Source organism: Octopus sinensis, linkage group LG13 (assembly GCF_006345805.1).
Source record: "Octopus sinensis linkage group LG13, ASM634580v1, whole genome shotgun sequence".
Classification (NCBI taxonomy): Eukaryota; Metazoa; Mollusca; class Cephalopoda; order Octopoda; family Octopodidae; genus Octopus; species Octopus sinensis.
The window spans coordinates 44,235,531-44,257,249 of record NC_043009.1 but is presented as its reverse complement, the minus strand read 5'-3'; the positions used below and the strand labels follow the sequence as shown (position 1 = coordinate 44,257,249).

The 21,719-nt window shown below is 35.8% G+C and overlaps 1 protein-coding gene across 1 annotated transcript in view; it reads right to left on the bottom strand.

The window, feature by feature from the left end:
- LOC115218251 (THO complex subunit 2) overlaps window positions 1-21,719 on the bottom strand; it is a 192,947-nt gene that overhangs the window by 124,075 nt on the left and 47,153 nt on the right. The window contains exons 17-30 of the mRNA XM_029787996.2: window positions 20,900-20,996; window positions 19,606-19,723; window positions 19,246-19,425; window positions 18,127-18,291; window positions 16,921-16,983; window positions 15,797-15,891; window positions 13,557-13,680; window positions 10,979-11,120; window positions 9,995-10,152; window positions 7,901-8,029; window positions 6,132-6,260; window positions 3,838-3,906; window positions 1,769-1,884; window positions 378-453 (exon numbers count right to left, since the gene is read on the bottom strand). Coding sequence (XP_029643856.1) covers window positions 378-453; window positions 1,769-1,884; window positions 3,838-3,906; window positions 6,132-6,260; window positions 7,901-8,029; window positions 9,995-10,152; window positions 10,979-11,120; window positions 13,557-13,680; window positions 15,797-15,891; window positions 16,921-16,983; window positions 18,127-18,291; window positions 19,246-19,425; window positions 19,606-19,723; window positions 20,900-20,996 — 1,661 coding nt within the window. The remainder of the gene's footprint in view (window positions 1-377; window positions 454-1,768; window positions 1,885-3,837; window positions 3,907-6,131; window positions 6,261-7,900; window positions 8,030-9,994; window positions 10,153-10,978; window positions 11,121-13,556; window positions 13,681-15,796; window positions 15,892-16,920; window positions 16,984-18,126; window positions 18,292-19,245; window positions 19,426-19,605; window positions 19,724-20,899; window positions 20,997-21,719) is intronic.

The following is a 21,719-nucleotide window of genomic DNA, read 5'->3' as shown; positions in this document are numbered from 1 at the left end:
CCAGTCTGATCTGGCAATGCTTCTATGGCTGGATGCCCTTCCTAACGCCAACCACTCCATGAGTGTAGTGGGTGCTTTTTACGTGCCACCAGCACAGGTGCCAGACGAGTCTGGCAAATGGCCACAATCAGATGGTGCTTTTTATGTTCCACCGGCACGGGGGTCAGGCGAGGCTGGCATATATAAACACATACATATATACATGCATCCTTTAGATAATTCTTCTGATAACATCAAATTAATTACAACCTTATTACTAGCTGCTAATTGAAAGCTCATAAGTTACCCACTCCCTTTTCCCCAAAACAATATTTGTAACAGAAGCAAATATACATTTGACTGACAAAAATTAAGGACTGAAACATCTTATTACTTACAGCTTCTTTGTTTTTGATATGAAATTCATGTTCAGGAACCCACATAGATTTTTTATTTTTCAGTTGACCAGAATAGCTGGAAAAGAAATTAAAAATAAAAAAAAATTTTAATTATCATAGAACTTATTGCCTTCCTACATGGATCAAAATCCATTTCTCTCTCATACACTGCATTTTTGACATGGTTACTAGATAGATTCCCTTCTTATCTCCTACTTCTTTGCAGAGTGTACTATAAGTGCATATTTATTTTGGCACCAGAACTAGAGAGGTTGCCTTGTCCATGGCAAGACAAAAGAATGCTCCTTAGTGTTGTCTATATTTTTTCTCATTAGTACACAAGGACTGTCTTATACTGGTAGATAGAAGTGAGAGTAATAGAAGAAAATCAGAGCAAAAAAGGAGATTGAATAAAAACAGTATGAGTGACATGATGGAGGAAGAGAGAACATTATAGAAGACAAACTTACAGAAGAAGGAGTATTGTAACTGAGAGAGGAGTGAGAGTGATGGAAGTCAACGAATGATGGAAGAAAGGGTAATGTGAGAATGACAGACAGAAATGAAGATGGTGATAAGAGAGTGATGAATGTCAATGAGTGATAAGGGAGGGAGTAATGGGGTGAGGGGAGAGAGTGACAGTAGCAATAAAGGAGAGTATGTAAGAAGGAGATCCAGTGGAATAATCAGGTGGTGTGAGAGAGAATAACAGTAGAGTGGAAGATTGATAGGAGAGGAATGAACAATAATGAGACCAGGGACCAGTGCATGGAGACTTCATATAAACATTGCTTAGGAGAGATGGAAGAGAGAGAGTCAATTGTAGGTATTATACACCTCAGCCATCATATGATCATATGGAGTAATATTTGAGGAATAATTAACTATGAAAATAGAAAAAGACCCTATTAGAAATGGCTTTAATTAATGGTAGCAAATGTAATTGAACCAATTTCTCATTGTTAGTACACAAAAAAGAACATACTTTAATCAGAAAACTTTTCCCAATTTAAATAAATTTTGTCAAAAGAATGACATCATGTAAAAACTACTGTAATTACAGGTAAAAATCTAAAGCATAAAATTAATTATCACTAATATGAAATGAACTATTAATCAATATTACATGGTTAGTCCACATTACTCCGTAAGGAGCATAGGACAGGGCACTGGTCCATCACTAATCTGAGTATTTATCTAATGAAGTTGTGGGTTATCACTAATGTAACAACAAGATCTAAATCAATATTTTGATTTAAATATAAATAAATGATGGAAGGCATTTTCAGACAGTGTGGTATTCTACAATGGTGGATAGTACAATTATACAGAGCAAGTTGGTAAGAAAATGGTGGAGTTATTTTAGTGCAATAAAAAAATAATAATCTCACCCCATAGCAAGAGCATAAATGTCTGGACGTTTCTCTTTTTCTTCTTGTCGAATTCTGTTCACTCTTCGCTCTAGTGCTTGACCAAACTGCATTATTCTTGGATAATATGGAAGAATCTAGAAACATTTCATGATAAGCATTTGTTAGTATTTAAAAATTGCAATTATACATTTCTTTGTTTGTTTCCTCGGAGAGAAAAGATTAGCAGAGTGAGGGATAAGATAGGATTTAATTCAAGTTAGTTGTGCAACTTGAAAGAGACTGAAGAGAAACGTTAATTCAATGGAATAAAAATTAGGTAAAAATACGTATGAATGAAGAGAGCTGTGTGAAGTATCACTCCCTAACAGTGGAAGGAACCCATGAAAGACATAGGTTGAGGTGGTGAAGCATGACCTTCGAACGTTGGGCCTCACAGAGGCAATGACGAAAGACCGAGACCTCTGGAGATATGCTGTGATTGAGAAGACCCGGCAAGGAAAGTGACATCACAGCCGTAGCCTACACTACTAGTGTTGCATAACCAGCCCATTTAAAAAGTACCTTTGAATCGTCGGGCGACATGTTGTGCTTGAGGAGACCTATTGAGTCAGCAATTCAATCAAAATCAAATCACATGGAAATTGTAGATGTGGCGGATACCAGTGCCGCTTGACTGGCTCTCGTGCTGGTGGCAAGCAATAAGCACCATTCATGCGTGGGTTGTTGCCAGTGCTACCTGACTGACTCCCTGTGCCGGTGGCATGTAAAAAGTAACATCCGAACATGGCTGATGCCAGCCCCCTGCCCCAATTGGCTCCTGTGCTGCTGGCACGTAAAAAGCACCATCTGATCGTGGCCAATGCTAGTTCCGCCTGACTGGCTCCAGTGCCAGTGGCATGTAAAAAAGCACCCACTACACACTCTTGGGGTGGTTGGCATTAGGAAAGGCATCCAGCTGTAGAAACATTGCCAGATCAGATTGGAGCCTAGCAAACTGTCCAACCCATGCCATCGTGGGAAATGGACGTTAAACAATGATGCTGATGATGATACATAAGGGAACAGGAGCAACTGATTAAAATATACCTCCATATAATAATTTGTTAAAAGAAAGAAATTTAATTTAATCATGCTTAACTCAAGGAACATTTTTTTCACAGCAATCTATTTCACTAAAAACACTGGCACCATTTCCTGACAGCATTTCCTTCTAGGAAGCACATTAACCCTTTAGCATTAAAACTGACCATATCCAGCCAAAATATTCTGTTTTTATCCTCAAACTGGTAAAATCTGGCTTTTCATACCTACCCGACGGCGTCATTTTAGAAATAAACAATCACATCATTGATATCTCAAAGCTATGAAATAATGCATGATTAATTTAATATTATGTGAATACATAAAGCATTACACGTGACAGAGCAATCTAAACGCTAAAGGGTTAAGTCGTAAAATAAGTGCTTTAACAAAATATTACTAAAAAATAAACATAAGAAAACAAAATTAATTTTTACTTCTAACAATAATCCTGCACTAACTAGATACAACAGAAATAGAGAAAACAATCTTTACAGAAAGCCCTATCACCATAAATTCCATAGTTTTTATAGCATTTTTACTGAACACTCATGCATATGTGCTTTTTTGTAATTTAAATTTAGCCAGTCTTAGTGCTTCTTGATATCATATATTCATCCAATGTATTAAGAATATCATATCTATCTCAGGTGTCTGGGTGACACCTGATGGATAATGTGTAAATAAAGCAGATATCTAGAAAAAATTTTCATTGTAATAATATATTTCTTTACTACCCACAAGGGGCCAAACAAAGGGATTAAGTCGATTACATGGACCCAGTGCGAAACTGGTACTTTATTTCTTGACCCCGAGAGGATGAAAGGCAAAGTCGTCCTCGGCGGAATTTGAACTCAGAACGTAACGACAGACGAAATACCGCTAAGCATTTCGCCCGGCGTGCTAACGTTTCTGCCAGCTCGCCACCTTCATTGTAATAATAATAATAATCCTGCAAAACTAGATACAAACAAAACTAAATATTTACAAATGTAGCAATACAAAACCTTTGTGAGAATTATAAGAGAATTCCTGATTTGAATGTAGTTTCTTGATTCTAAGCAAGCCACCATAGCCTGAAAAAGAAAGTAAAATTCTGTGAGGCAACGATTTGATATACAAAAAGAGAGATATTTGAGATGAGATGTGTTAGCAAACTTCAGATAAAGTTTCTACAATATAAAGGTACAGTAAAGTATTTTAGGATAATTAGCACACAAACTACAGTTGAGTTTTAACCTGAAGCAATTTATCAAAGTTCAAGGTAAAGTAAACAAATTCGAAACTTGAATTTTTTTTTTAATCCCAATTGCAGAGGATTATCTTCATAGTTTCATTATACTTAGAGGTTTTTTTTTTTTTAAACTTATACATGTGTGACAAAATGTTTACACTAAAAATCTTTTGTTTTTCTTTTCTATTCCTAATATGTTTGGAGTGTCAAAGCCCGTCTACCCATGGAATAACTCCACCATTCTCGACTTCCAATTGAAGACAAAAACTAGACACTAGTTTATATTTTGTTATGGTAACTGGATGGTTGCTAGTCACTGACACCTCCTGCCTTCTCACCAATAAATAGCTAGCTTCTTAATGAAATGATAAGAACTTCAGAGTGGAATCATCTTACCAAATCCATCACAAACAAAACAAAATCAAATTGATTCTCTTCAATACCTTTCCTGTGCTACATTCTCAGAGAATCCTAACTGCTTCACCAGTCATTCCTAAGTACAATAATCCCTTGACTATTGCAAGTGTTACGTTCCAAAACACCCCATGATAGGTGAAAATCCACAAAGTAGAAACAGTACTGTTCTGAATCATCATCATCATTTAACGCCTGTCTTCCACGCTAGCATGTTTTATTATTATTTTTATAATTTGTATGTATTTATTTTATCAAAAATGCAAAACAACACCATGGAAGAGTTGACTGTATTTCAGTCCATCCACTATCATTATATTGTTTGGCACGTAAAAAGCACCATCCGATCGTGGCCGTTTGACAGCCTCGTCTGGCACCTGTGCCGGTGGCACGTAAAAAGCACCCACTACACTCATAGAGTGGTTGGCGTTAGGAAGGGCATCCAGCTGTAGGAACACTGCCAGATCAGACTGGGCCTGGTGCAGCCTTCTGGCTTCCCAGACGTCAGTTGAATCATCCAACCCATGCTAGCATGGAAAGCAGACGTTAAACGATGATGATAATGATGATTCCTTATAAGGCTGGAAAATAGACATTCACAGGTCACTGTTATGAAAGATCAATTAAGACCTGTTGCTTGGCTCTGGCAGAAATCTTGGCTTCTTGAGAGGAGTTGTGAAAGATGTTCTAAATGCAATTATGTCAGCTTGTTGGCCATTTATTTCTTGCAGTTTGTAGCATGTTGACCATTTATATCACTGATGTACAATGCATGGTTTAAGAAGTTTGCTTCCTAGCTATATGGTTTTCGCTTCAGTCCCATTGTATGATAACTTGGACGAGTGTCTCCAACTATAGCCCTGAAGAGACCAAAGCTTTGGAAGGGGATTTGGGAGATGGAAACTGAAAGATCCTGTTGTGCGTGCATGCATGTGAGCAGGTCTGGACATTGTGTGATAGTAGTAAATGAATATGACTGTCATTCAAGCAGTGTAATACATTTTCAATATTCTGTGAAAACATGTCAGGCCATGGGGAAACATTACCTTGCAAGGAAACAGGAAAGGCATCTGGCCATAGAAAATCTGCCTCAATAAACTGTCTGACCCATACAATCATAGATTGGACAGAGTTTATCAGGCAGAGTGGATGTTAAAATCATTAGGATTTTCACTAATTAGGGAGGTGACAGCTTGGGATGACTCTTCATCTAAAACACTACTGAATATACAGAAGAAAATCACAAGACAGCAATATATGTATTATTTTTTTTTCTTTCCAAAATATATGGAAACAGCTTGTAGAAGAGGAAGATGTCATCGTGATTTAATATCTGGCTTCAATTCTGGCATGGGTGGTGGAAAGAATTGGGGGATCTCTAGATAATAAACATAACAAGAGAGATTATAAAGGACTGAGATACATGATGAGAACACAGGTGTATCAGATCCAGACCAATATGGGGGAAAAAAACAGGTGTAAATAATATGATGATGGTAGCAGTGGTGATGATGGTAATGATGATTATAATGATGATGGTGATGATGCTGTTGTTGCTGATGATGATGATGATGAATGCTAAACCTATTTATAAGGAATATAACTGACTAAAATATATTTTCAAAATTAGTTTTATTATTGTCTTATACTCACTTTTGTTATTCGGAAATGCCATTTGTGACATACATGTCTGTAGTTTTCATAATCCAGCTGATCAGCTTTGTTTATGTTGTCTGATCCTTTACGGATTACACTGACAAAGCCAGGATAGTTAGCACATTCCTCAAAAAAGGGTTAAAAAAAAAGACAAAAGGAATAAATTTCAATTTTGTAAATGCAATATGTTTCAACAGAAGCAAAAAGCTTTTAGTGCATAAGTGGATATACAGGTTGGAATTTGAACCTTGAAAAAAGAAAGAAAAAAAAACAAGAGAAAAAAACATCCTAAAACCAAGGGTCATCTGAAACACCATGTATAAAATTTGAACCTTAACTTGCTGTGGTTTAGAGTGTCATGCATGGTGAAGGAGAACAGCATAAAACATTTGCATAGCTCCTATAGTCCTACCACTAAATATTTGCGACTGAAACTTAATAAATATAATCTGGCACTCCAATACTTATGATGATGAGGATTTCAGTTGACCCTATCAACAGAACAGCTCATAAAATTAATGAGCAAGTGATAGAGCACTGTACCTTTAAAATAGTTAAAGGAGAGACAGCATGATACAGAATGTGACAAGAGTGGCCCTTTGATATACAGGTACTACTAATTTTTGCCAGCTGAGAGGACTAGAACAACGTGAAATAAAGTGTCTTGCTCAAGAACACAATGTACAGTCAGGAATAGAGCACACGACCTTATAATCATGAGCCAAACACCCTCACCACTAAATTACACATCTTGACCAGAAAAAAGAAAAAAAAATTAGAAACCTGTCTAACAAACATTCGGATAATAGCACAACAAACTTGTCAACACACACCAATTGCCAGTTGCAACAGATGACGATGCATCACGCATCTCCCAGCTACTGCATCAAGGGTGATATATTCCCAGGATAGTCATATACAATGAGTATAGCTCAAAGCAAACATCTTAAAAGGAAATTCTGGGGTTGTCTTATATGCCCTGTCTGCTTATACACCGACACGTATGGTATTTACTGATATTTTAAATGGTTATTCCTGATATTTACAATAAATTTCTACTGCAGGTTACAAATAATTCTGATTACTGATATGGTGCAATGTGATAATCCACTGATCAGCTCCACTAAAAAAAATGAAAGCGAATGTAATTAAACAACAACACTGTGTAACACAATTTTTGTCCTTTCATAGTAACTATTATTTTCTTTTTGCTTACCCCAAGAAAGTGTGAAAAAATGGTTAATATTTCCTTCAAACTTTGCTTTTATTGCATTTATTCAAGCCCTAAAGAATCCCTCTCAATACATGGCTATGAAGCTCCCCCACTACTCCTGCTCATGATTGGAGATATACATTGTCAGCCACTATGTTCAAATGGTCAAGGACAAGCAACTGACGAGTAAATAAACCTCTAGTAATGAGCAGAATATTTGCTATAACGATATTTCTGCTGCAGCAACTCAGCACTGAATCTGTGGGATGTAATAGAAAATAGGTCAATTTCAAAACACTGATGCCCAGGACACAAAAGCAAAGTCTGAATGTCATTTCCTTTGATTTCTTGATAAAAGCAAATAGGAAATAACACTTACTGACCTTAGACAAAAATATAAATAAAAATTTTGTTACACAGTGTAATTTAAAATCTCTTTCCAACCATATTGTTTCTTAGTCCTGCTTAAAAATTCATTCAATTTCTTTGTTTTTTAAACCTAGAAATATTTCTTTTTAAGTATTTTCGTAGAATCTAACAGGCTAGCACTTACTTTTTCATATGTGACTTTGTCGCTGTGCCATTTCAGAATGGTTTCCAATGCGGCACATAGAAATCGTCCATAGCGGTGTGCTTCATTTTCTGTGCAGCTAGTTACAGTGTATGTGATGTCACAGAAAATCTGGCAATACAAACAAAACATTAGCTACATTAATAAGTATACAAAAAAATATAGGAGTAAAGCAACTTTAACAATAATAGTAAAAGATCCCTGAAGTTTTGAAATTCTTCAAAATATGTTAATTGATGATTAAAAAGTTACTAATTTATTACATACTGGTAAATTATAGATGTGGCTGTGTGGTTAAGAAATTTGCATTGCAACCAAATAGTTTGGGGTTCAGTCCCACTATGTGGCACCTTGGACAAGTAAGGATTAGCAACAGGAAGAGTGTCTGGTTGTAATAAACTCTATCCAACACCACCAAGTACAGGAAAATGGACAATAAAATGATGGTGATAGTGGTGGTGGTAAAATAAAATAAAATTGATTAATTATAACTTTTACAAAGATTTCTCAGCAACTGTTAGTAATTGAAAAGGAAAGTAAAGAATTTAAAACATATTTTTATGTAGAATCACAATTCAAAATTCGTGAAGGGATATTTTGAGTCATCCCATAAATAATGCAGTTTTTTTCAATTGCAAGAACTAAAAATCGGAGGGGGACAAGATAAACTATCTGCTGACAAGATCATCCTGCAAAACCCAGAACAAAATCCCATCATAACTGTTGACAAACTAGCAGAGAAGCTTGGATTTAGTCGTTTGACCATTCATTGACACCTGCATGCCATCAAAAAAGTCAGCAAATAGGATCAATGGTTCCGCAGTCTTCAAAATCATTTAGACAGAAAAAATATGCTGGCATAGGTCATACAATTGCAATGTTTGAAGTCAGCGCATATTCAAGGGTGCAGTTCTTCTAGACAGGCCAAAGGACTGCATCTTATGGCTTGGTTTCTATGGCAGGGCACCCTTCCCAACCTCAGCCAGCTCCCAGAATGTATATAGGTGGATACATGGCTATGTGGTTAAGCAGTTCACTTCTGAAACATATCGTTTCAGGTTTAGTCTTGCTGCATAGCATGTCTTTTGCAATAACCCTAGGCTGATCAATGCCTTGTGAAGGAATCTGGTGAATGGAAACTGAAAGATGCCCACAGTGTGCATGTGAGAATGTTTACAATCTTCACTGAGTTACAGTTACAAGTGGTGATGTCACTGTTTGTGGTTGGACTGCAACTGGTTACATTTTTTGACATTTTCTATCAACAAATCACCCATTAGCTCTGCACTTTCAGATTCCCCTGGAACAAAAATATTCGTTACCTGACAAACAAGAGTTAGCAACAGGAAGAGCAACTAACTAAAAATACTGCTGCAAGTATCTGTCTAACTCATGCATGCACGAAAAAAAAAAAAAAACAGATGTTAAATAAAATGAACAAACTAGGCCCCGACATAAGGAAGGTGTTATATCTTCTCACGGCACCAACATCATGGAGAAGATGGTAGTAGTGGAGTTTGCTGTGGCACCCTGCCACTATCATCTTTTCTTTCCAGCTAATCCCACCCACCCTTATGTAATGCGGAGTAGTCATGTATCTTCACTATAACTCAGCTATGCTTGTCCCTCTGTCATACATAAGGTCTCTCAACACTGGTATAAAGCGCCACCTCTACCTCCTGTAATACTCTCCCTAAGAGCCTGAGATGAAGTGTCTTTTCTTGTTCTTTTTCTGTCTTGCAAATTACTTAGCAACCTCACAAATGTTTGTTGTATGAAAAAAAATAAGCACCCAACACACACTGTAAAGTGGTTACCAATATGAAGGGCATCTAGCTGCAGAAACCATGCCAAAACAGACATTGGAACATGATGCATCCCTATAGATCACCAGATCCTGTCAAACAGTCCAACTAATGCCAGCATGGAAAACATAGTTAACTGATAATGAAGGTGAGAAAAGGAAGCGATTTATTTTTAAGACAATCGGTGAATAGGTGACATTTTAAAATATTAGAGGCAATATTTTTTGTGTTTGAAACTAAGTGAAACAATAGGAAAGAGAAAAGTACTCACTCTGTCACAGCATATCAAAGTTGAGAAATTTGGAGTCTTTTGTTCGTGTAGAATATAGATAAATTTGGCACAGTAAAGAGCATCACTGGCTGTAAGGCAGCAACGAGGGAATATACAAAGTTGAAGGAATTGGGTAATCATTTCATTCTTGGTAGATCCTAGAAAACATAGTAAATTTGAAGTCAGTGGAAGATCAACTTAAAAGGCTTCAAAGAATCAAACAATGTTTGCAATGAAACTGACTGGAGTGAAATGATGTAAGGAATGATGTAAATGATTTAAGAGTCAATCCGTGAAAACGTTAACACATAGAAAAGGAAGAAGTTAAGGAACTACACCAGTAAAAATGGAAATGTCAGTTTTGAAGAAAAAAATGTAGACTGATTTGAAAGATTTTTTATCAAAATTTTTTTTAAATCTTTGCAAAGGAATGTAACTATGATGTTTTAATAGTTGGAATTGTTCTGAAAAATAATTTTTTGTGTTAGAGAAAGTTGTTTAGTCCCAAGTGAACCCTGATCAAAGTTGTGATCATTCCACTGATTTAAAAAGTATCTAGGACTTTTATCTAAAGTGTCCTTCCAAGTAATTTTTAAGATGGTTGTGAGGGAAATTTGATAATTATTTCTAGCAGGTAAGTGACCAAATAGAGCAGGGGGAAGGGAAGTTTTTTTTTTGTTTAACATCAAGGATGAAGTGCAAATGCATAACCTCTGGGGATGCATCTGTGTCAAGAAATGTAACAAATCTTTAATTTAGAAAATTCACAAATACACAACTTATATTAAATTACTGTTTAGGTTTTAAGAAAATAACACATTTTTTTTTTCTATATGAGGTTTTAGGAACTTCATTAGCAAACAGTTATCATTTTTAATGTTGCTAATATTTTACCCAGAGACAAGTGTTTATCCCACACTTGACATAGAGGATTCCTCACTGGCCAGTATTAGAGACTGTATTCCTTATAATAATGATACTTACTACACAAGAACCAAGAGTCCTTATCATGTTTCAACCGAGCCATAACTCTCTGCACATGATCTGATTGCTTCTTTTCTTCATCCATGAGTTTTTCAATCAATGAAGTACACCTTTCTTTATCTTTTTTCTTTTTACTTTGTGGCTAAAAATAACAAAACAAAGCAAAAATGAGAATAAATCAAATAACCAAAATATGACTTCGTTTATTTTTTAAAATGCATAATTTTTTTTTTTTTTTTAGTTTGGTTTCTTAGCCTTTACATTTCACCTGAATGACAGATCAATAAAAAACCCCATATTGTGTATACAGGATCATGGTTATGAAGAGGAATGAAGATTCTTAGAATTTGCAACACAAACTTCAGGGAACTTCAGGAAAACTGCACACCACTTGATCCTGTGCAACTTGGTAAACATGCAAGACAATTAGACTTCACACTCATCAGGAAATGAGATGGACAGATCTTTGTCAATGCTAAATCACTGAAGAATATATTGCTCACCACAGGCCAGGGATTGGTGAAATAAAAAGAAGAGAAAGACAGGCTCAAATACACAAGACAATCTACAGAAGAAATTTATGAAAGCTGAAAAATTCCTTGGCCATATGTAGATTCAAAAGAAGCACTAGCTATGGGTATGTCAAACAGGAGGAGGAAGAGACAGAGAGTTATAAGTAAGGGAATTATTGGATATATTTATCAGATAACCTGCTGTGGGCCACAGATGGAAAGTGACATGGTAACAGAATAGTACAGCAGATAGAGCCACAAAAGGTAAGAAACAAGCCTGGAAAGAATGGCGATGTGGAAAATGCAAAGAATAATATCAGGCAGCTAGAAGAGAAGCAGGACGCAAGAGGTTTGTCAAGACTCTAATGTGACGTGTTCCAGATTGCAAAGCTGAGTGTCAGTATGATAAAGGGCATCACAAATGAAGTTTGTACATGTAATCGCAACAGTGCATTCACCATAACCAGCAGCAGGAACTCCTACAACTACAAGTGTTTTTCTGAATGAGAAGAATGCCCAAGAGATAGGAAGGTACTAATCTCAGTAGACTCAACAGAAGAACTAGCTACTGAAATACATAGCTAAATAGTTGAAAGAGCCACTGGGGATATAAAGACAAAGAAAGCAGTCAGACCATCAGAGATAGTCATTGAGAAGCTGAAAATATCCTGTGAAATAAGACATGTGCTAGTCATTCACAGAGCCAATTATATAAAACAGTCATTCCCAATGACTAGAATAATGATAGTATCATCAACTGCTACTAGAGTAAAAGAGATGCTCAAGAAAGAAGAAACTACAGAAGCATCAAACTGTTGGTCCTAATTAAGAAAGTAACAGAAGAGAGATAACTCAATTATTTAGAAAGAATTTAGATGAGATACAGTTCAGGAGGTTTTGGCCCAGGACACAATAACACTGATGCCATCTTGTTTATGGGACAACTTACAGAAGTTTTTAACAAAGAGTAAACTAGAGCTGGAGGAGGATTTTGGTTGAATGCCACACACTGTAGTCTGGTGGTTGCTAAGGAAATTGTATAGATGAATGACATGTGAGAACTGTGTTAGTCATTCATGTACAACAATATCATCAGCAATATGAGTCAACTACAAGGTCAGTAAGTAGTTTGGTGTTCACCAGAATATAATTCTCAATGGCCTCTCCTCCCCTGAATTAGTCAAAGAATTAGGGAAGTCCAAATGTGAAAGTAAAGTCTAGAATCAAGAAATGTAAAGGAGGAACCTGACAAAAGATTTAGTTGGCGGGAAACGAGACAGGACACTACTAGTGCCATCTGCAAATGTAGAAAAAGAGCAAGAAGGAATTGCATAAAATATAACCAATGTAAACTGGTGCACACGAAGTGAATATGGGATCACAGGCAGGTTGAAAGTGAAGGAAGATTTTGTACATAACTGATGCACAGGAATAGTTAACAATAAGAGAAGCCATGAAATAAATATTTCCAAATACCTGGAATTAGTTGATAGCTTCGATTAAACAATTCTATATTTCTGAGATAAGGAATTTATATTATGTACACTATTAACAAAAGTCGGACTAGTGTCCTTGTCGTAATTGTTGCTTTCATTGTTTTGGCTGGAAGAAGGCTGGAGTGCACAACAGCCGAAATGTAGTGAAAGCAGCAATCAAGATGAAGACACCAGTCTAACGTAAATAGCTTCCATTATGTGGATGACCAGTGAAGGAATGTGTTCTAAAAGCAATGAAATGCGTGTAAGAAGACACACTTCACTGCTTTTGAGACTGTTACTTCCGTTGGTAAGAAGGGTAATTCAATATTTAAGTGAATGACAGAGTATATGACAAGTGTATAAAGTAAAATGTTGCAGGACAACAAAGAAATGAATGCAGAGGATGTGCTAAGGCTACATGTTCTGTTGAATGTATAATGCTATGCGCATGAATGATGGGACACAAATATGTTCCTGCAATTTGAAGAGAGGTGCTAAATGCTTTCTGCCCATCTTCGGTTAATGCACTTTAATATCGTATACATGTTCCTGAATCTGATAATAATTAATAAATGGAAATCCACATACCAAGTCATTTTCATCAATGGCCACAATTTGTGCTTTTAATTGCTGGATCTGTTTCTCATAAGCTGTACGTGGAACATGGAGATCATACATACAAAGGGCCCAGAAAGTAAAATAGAATGGTGTACTGGAAAGAAAAGAATTTCAGTTAGAACAATGGATATTTTATTTAGTACAATCAAATAGTCACCATTAAGTAACTAAAAAGAAAACATTAAATAAAAAAATAAAGCACTATGTAAGGTGTAGCAGCACAGCATGTCAAAAAAACAAAATGTATTTTATCTTTTCTTTGTTTCATTCATTGGACTGTGGCCAAGCTGGGGCACCACTTTGAAGGGTTTAATCAAACATATCGACACCAGTATTTATCTTTTAAGCTTGGTATTTAATCTATTGGTCTCTACACAGAACTACTAAGTTACAGGGATGTAAACAAACCAATACTGATTGTCAAGTGGTGGTGGAGAACAAACGCAAAGACACACACATTATGGACTTCTTTCAGTTTCCACCTATCAATTCCACTCACAAGGCTTTGGTTGGTCCGGGGCTATACAAGAGGACATTTGCCTCACAATGGGACTGCACCCAAGACCACATGGTTGAAAAGCAAGCTTCTCAACCATACAACCTATGTATTAAATTTTTGCTATTACTTTGATTATTCAGAGAGAGAGAGAGTAAGCATTACATAAACATATTACAAATAGTGAGCAGTAGAAATTATTTCAATAACTTGAAGAAAACAGCTATCCTTTCAACAATAACTACATGAAAGCAAATACAGAAATGTAACACTCTCTTAAAAATCTTAGTAAAACATTCCAACATACTGTATCATTTTAGGATCATATAAAAATTATATTAACCAAGGGTTGGTACTCAGCCCCCTCTTGTTCATCATAGTCTTCTAGGCAATAACAGAAGAATTTAAGACAGGTTGCCCCTGGGAGCTCCTCTATGCTGATGACCTTGCTCTTATTGCTGAATCACTACCAGAACTAGAGAAGTTCCAGGTATGGAAGCAAAGTCTAGAATCGAAGGGCCGTCGAGTTAAGCTAGCAAAAGCCCAAGTCTTAGTAAGTAGGAAGGCAGACAAATCACAAATCCCTTCAGATAGATAGCCCTGCTCGATCTGTAGAAAAGGCATAGGTAGAAACTCTACAAGTAATTTATTCCACAGATCCAAGGGCAGTCTCAGATGGGTTCATATCAAGCGGTTTAAATTAAAAAACAATCTTAATAGAATTATTGTATTTTGTATTCACAGCAGTTTACTAGCTATTTATGAAACTGGTTATTTACTAAACATATGCAACAGACACTGATATTTCAGCTCACTGAAGAATGGTAGAAGATTGATATTAATTATCAAAATAAATGGAAGCATGAAAATCAATAATGCATTTGTATAATAAGTAGCCAATATGACTATCAAAACGCACAATCCCTAATCAAATCTCTAGTTGTGAAACATTTAAGAATGACCTTTGACAAAATTATATTTTCTGTAAAAACATGCCACTTAGTTATGAGCTAAAACACCATTTAGAGTAAACATTTGTGTGCGAAGGGTGCTGCTGTACTCTGTCTCTGAATACAAGAGTCAATGTCTCATCAGGTGATGAAGCAACTCTGTAGGTGCTTTGACCCCATCCATAACAACATCAGAGCTGCTCAGGACCACCCACTGATGTACGTGACAAGACACCAACACAACAGCATAAGCTTTGGTGAACTGGATGTTGCAACTCAAGGCCAGATGTTTCCACCACCTCAATGCTCTGGTTCTTACTGCACTACTTATCCTCTCTATCGAGCTAGATGTGATGGCTTGTTTTCTCAGCAGTTTCCAACAATTTTCTGGCAACACCTTTTTTCTCTTCCGATCTAGTCCAAGGCTCCTGAGCATTGAGTGAACCCTAGTTCCAACAAACCCTCAAAAACCTATCTCTACAGGAATGCATATCATCTCCCATCCATAACTGAAATGCCATATCCAATCAAAATCCTCTTTCAGTGCCAAACTAGTTCTACTTGCATTCAACTAATCAGAAATATTATGAGGTTGTGAAGAACCAACAACAGATACACTGTGGCAGTACAATGACACAGTGAGAGAATAGATTAGCTGTGATGATGATGATGATGAGGAAGAGAAGGAGGAGGAGCAGGGGACTGCTGCTGCCACCGCCTCCACCTCCTGTACATCATTGTCAACATCATTTTAACCTACTTACCTCAGATCATCCCAAACCTTAGCCGGATACAGTGGACGAATCAACTCGATCACAGGTTCCATAACAAGGGAACTTGCTTCAACATATTTCTGAGTCTAAATAAAAAAATAAAAAAATTTTTTTTTTAAAGTTATTTCAGTTACTGCTGAACCAAATATCAATAAGCATTTCTTTTAAGTACTTTGCTCTAGTTTATATGGAGTGGATCCATTATCAAATTCACATTGTTTTGGTACATTCTTTAGAGCAACAGTTTTACTGTCGCTTACTAATCACTATTGTGAGAGAAGCTTAATAACAGTGGGAGCATAATAAACATCAAACATCATATATGTTACCACTATTGTAGAAGGGGGTTGTTAACCGTAGATATAATGAGCATTATTGATTTCAACATCAGATTGGTAACAACATATGTAACAAGTATTATAAATATCAACATCAAGAATTGATTTTACGACTATTTACAAGGCAATGTGTTATTTGAAGAAACTTAGCTATTTCTAAGAGGTTGATTCCAATTAATACATTGCAGTTCTTTGATAGAAATTATCTTTGAGGATACAAAAATTCAGTTCATAAACATTTTAAATATATATATATATATACATCTTTTATCTTTTGCTTGTTTTAGTCATTAGACCTGTGGTCATGCTTGGGTACCACTTTGACAAATTTGTAGTCAAATGTATCAAGCCCAGTATTTATTTTTTAAAAGCCTGGTACTTATTCTATCGGACTTTTTTTGAACCATCAAGTTACGGGAACATAAACACACAAGCACAGTTGTTAAGCAGTGGGGCGAGGGGTACACACACACACATACCAAATCCACTCACAAAGCTTTGGTCAGCCTGAAGCTATAGTAGAAGACACTTGCCCAAGGTGCCATGCAGTGGGACTCAACCTGGAAACATGTGGTTGGGAAGCAAGCTTCTTACCACAAAGCCATGCCTGACACACAGACATACATGTTATGCATATACATAATTAGGGCAACACGATGTTGACAATTATACATTCCAACTGTTTGACAAGCAACAGAACACTACTGCTGTCACATGATCTGTTCAAATAGTACACGTATGTTCTTGATATCAAAAGATGAGGTAATAAACACCTACTTTCTGTTGACTGGAGAACTGTTTACTAGACTTTTCTGCTTTCTTCAACTCTTCAAATTTAGTCTGAAAAGAAAAAGAAAAGAAATTATATGTGTGTTTTTTAACAAAGTAATTTAATTTGTTGACAAGTAAAGGTTATGTATCTTATGGGTGAGGTGGTAAAATCTTAATAAACAGGATATTTATTGTAAAAATAAAATTGATTGCTGGTTTATCCATTTCAATTCAATCTATCTGTGTATTTGTAATTTCTGGTTGTATTCAATAGCTTGAAAACAGATGAGATCCACTAGGTTGGTTTACCTAGAAGACTCAACACAGAGGAAAAAGCTTTCATTGATGACCTAATGATAATGGATCGTCTGCAGTACTGCAAGATGTTCCTGACCACAATGCATACCTCTTAAATGGCTCAGTTTGTCTCACTGTATATATTGCAGAATGAATTCATTACACTTGGTACCTAAGTAGGACTAAAGGATACATCAAGACAAGAAATGTAAGCATTTGAAGCAGTGTAGGTCAACTGACTGTCTAACATGAAAGTCATCCCAGAAGTCAAACCACAGTGGGTTGATAAATACTCCAGCTGAGGCTCTTCCTGAGTGAAGTCATTAGATCAAGATGCCTCTTCACCAAAAGTGAAGAAGATATGAAATGTTTTGTGGCCAGCTGCAAATGAGAAGGCCAATTACAAATCCAGAAGGTGGGTCACACATCAGTGATGGGGGCAGGTGTACTACAAAGCCGTTAAGTAGAAGGCCCTAAAACAGTGTGCATTCTCTCCTGCCCATATAAGATATATTAAGGGCATTTTTAAAAAACTCATCTCCTCAGCAAAAAAAAAAAATCACCCTGGGTCCTATATGTGAAACTGAGTCTCCCATAAGGCACTAAGATGGGTTCCCCACTACCCCGTGAATATCTACTGCTGAATTTGGAGTGCATTTAAAATGCTCGTGCATCTTTTATGCCATCAAATACAGTACTGAAACATTTAATAAAACTGAATGATAAAGAGCTGTCAGTAATCAGTAATTATAACAGAGCTGGGCCAATGGCATATAGACTGAATTGATTTCATTAAGCAAGGAGATTTTATTAGGTGAATTGACTGTAGGCAGAAAAATTCTATAACAGAACTGCTAAACCAAATCAGAAAGGAATTGCAAAAATAGGTATGATGTGGTTATGATAGATACTTACATTGACTCTATATGAATATAATGGTCGACATAAAAAGAATGCAGCATCTTGAGGGACGTGATAAACACCAATTAATTCATTGATTGGTGGTAGACGCTTGATAAATTCTTCTGTACTCAGTTGCATTGATAAAAAGCTTCCAAACTGGACCAAAGTATCTTGGCACTGCATCAAAAAGAATTGTCATACAAAATTAATGTTTATCAATTTCAAAACATATTCAGACTAGAGAGGAGAATCTGCACTTAGCTTAATATTTTTTTTTTAAATTAGAATCCTCACAAGGTAGTCATACTTAAAACTGATGTTTCTATAGGTTTTACCATGTTTCTTATATGGCTGAATTGCGCTTAACACCTTTGTTACCATATTTCTATTGCCTTTGATTCTATTAACTTTGAAAATAATGAAGAACTTAGTGAAATAATTCTATCCTCATTAAGCTAATGTTTAACATATAAATTAACATGAAATTTTGATGGAAAGTTTAAATTTTGATTACTTTAAAACAACAAGAGTTGGTATCATAGAACCAGTGGTGATCTCAGGCACTTTGATATAAAAAGGGTTAATCTTAACTTAAAAACAAACATTTCTTATAAGAGCTACAAGTTAAATCTAAATGCTAGTGATTGGTTCTCAACAGCTATTAAATGAAATGGTGAAAATATGATGGAAATACATCAAAACATGACGTGGTGTAAAAAAAAGTAAGAATCTATAGAGATGTTAGAGGTGCAGGCATGGTTGTGTAAGAAGCTTGCTTTCCAGCCACATGGTTCCAGGTTCAGTTCCACTGTGTGACACTTTGGGCCAAGGGTCTTCTGCTATAGCCTCAGGCCAACCAAAACCTTGAGAGTAGAGCTGGTGGAAAGAAACTGAAAAAAGCCTCTGTGTGTATGTGTTTGTGTCCCCCCACCACAGGCTGACAACCAGTGTTGGTGTGTTTACATCCCTGGAATTTAGCAGTTTGGCAAAAGACCGATAGAATAAGTAATGGGCTTTAAAAAAATAGTAAATACTAGGGTTAATACATTTGAGTAAAGATTCTTCATGGTAGTGCCCCAGCATGGCCACAGTCTAATGACTGAAAGTAAAAGATAAAAGATGTTAAAATACCTGATCATATAATTTCCCAGTCAATTTCAAATGACGTTCGTTGCCTTCCTTATATATTACACCATCTCTTTGTTGGGCCATAAGCAAGCAAAGGGATAATGCAAGGTCATGTTCTAGCAAGGCATCTTTTAATCGGGTTGAAGATTTCTTAGTATTCCGAACTTGAGCAAAATAGCCACCCTGTCAAATGAAAAATTGTATGAAACTCAGTAAATACAGAAACATGAAATTCTTTTATGAATCATAGTTTTAAAGAAATCCCCAACACCCTAAAGATTTTTCACTGTATTTTTGAATAAAATAAAGCAATAAATTAATACCCATAACTTTAGCTCTATGACATTAGGACTATGACATTACCTCTTGACGAAGTAGCTCTCCTCCGGACATAGCTTCAAGTTGGTCATCAGTGATTTCTTCAGATATTTCAATGCCAGCCATTTTCTGAACAATTTCTCGCAACAACAAGAGATCAAAACTATAAGAATATAAAAATACACATTTTAAAATAAAATTGTAACGTATGAGAATTTAAATGATGTGATCTAAATCATTAGTTTAACAATAACAAGCTATAATTATGATCAAATAAATTAACTGAATAATAAGCAACTAAAAAAATAAACTAATAATGTTATACTGGCATGGGTTGGATGGTTTGACAGGAACTGGCAAGCCAGAGAACTGCATCATACTCTATTGTGTGCTTTGGTATAGCTTCTACAGCTGGATGCCCTTCCTAGTACCAACCACTTTCATTGCCATATTTCTGTTGAAATATACTGCTTTTGCTTCGAATAATTTTGGAAATTATAAGGTATTTAGTATGTAAATTAATATGAAATTTTAATGAAAGGCTTTAATTTAGATCACCTTAAAAGAGGAAGTTTGTATCATTGAACCAGTCTCAGGCAAGTTGGTATCGAAAGACCAAACAAGCAATGGATCAACAATAATCTCCCAGTTGCCACTTTCCACTAACTCACCCTTAATCCAATAAATTAATCACACACTTTTCATCATTCACCACAAATCAGTCTATTGTTTTGTATGCACCTATCTTGCTCTCCATTCTTTTTCATCTTGTGCTAACCCATCAATAAAAGGTAAGTTTTTTCACTTAAAAAAAAAAAATAAATAAAGGAAGTTTGATATTTATAGCAGGCTGTTCATTCACTTCACTTATTCAGCCTGACATAGCCATTTTATTTCACTTTAGATTAAAATTAAATTTTCAGAGTACAGTTTTAACCTTTTTACTGCAGATAGTAAAATTTTATTATCCTTAACTGCAGAAAGCAGTTTTATATACCAATCTACTGTTTGCAGTGGAATGTGATGTTTGAAACTTTTTTTCTGTTGAGTTATGTCAAGTTTATTGAAGCAACAAGACTTGCAGAAAATACCAATTCTATTTTCTGATAGATATTTAACAGATAGATATTTTCTGATAGATATTTCGTTACTGGAATAACCAGAAATTTAATTTCACAGCAAAAGGGATTAAGGGTGTGAATAATAGTTACATTAACTAGTACATTACTATGCTACCTATTATATAACATTCTATAGTCTAAACATTATTGTAAAAAAATCTTTTCTGATAACTATAATAGAATATATTTCAAGATATTAGATTCTTGCTCAGAATTACCTTTTGCCAGCTTTGAGCTGATTGGCCACATACTGCATGAGACCTGCCAGTTCTACAGGATATTTCCTACAAACGGAGCCAGCAAAGCTAGCCAAACCTGCAAAAGATAAAAGATGACTTAACAACGCAGAAAAAGAATCAAACAAAGTACTAAAATATATGCAAATTAATCTTGTGAGCAGTTTGAACAGAAATTAGAATAAGCAACATATAGGATTAGGGAGTAAAATTATCTTCTGATAGTTAGATTAAATACACAATCTCACAAAATGTAAGCAAGAGCACCATCTGATTGAAATTTAATACTTTAGCATTACTGTCAAATGTAACACTAATTTATTCAATATTAAATAAAAATAAATGCACCCTTTTAAAGCCTAGTCAGGCTCATGAGCCTGGTTTCCCAGTTTCTATGGCATATGTTTTCCCTAGCTGGATGGGACGCCAGTCCATCGCAGTGTTAATCATTTTTGCCAGCTGAGAGGACTGGAGCAATGTGAAATGAAGTTTTTTGCTCAAGAACACAACGTGTCGCCTAGTCCAGGAATTGAAACCACAATCTTACAATCATGATGCTGACACCCTAACCACCAAGCCACGCGTCTCCACAGTTATTCAACATTGTTTTGAATTAATTAATCATACATTATCTTGTAGATTTAAGATTCCAATGACGTTAATGCTTGTTTTTAGAATGACATTGTGAAGTAGGTATAAGAGGCCAGATCTGGCCAGTTTAAACATAAAACAAGTAGAATATTTAGGCCTGATATGGCCAGCTTAAATGCTAAAGGCTTAAATGTGAGAAGTTCTAATCTTT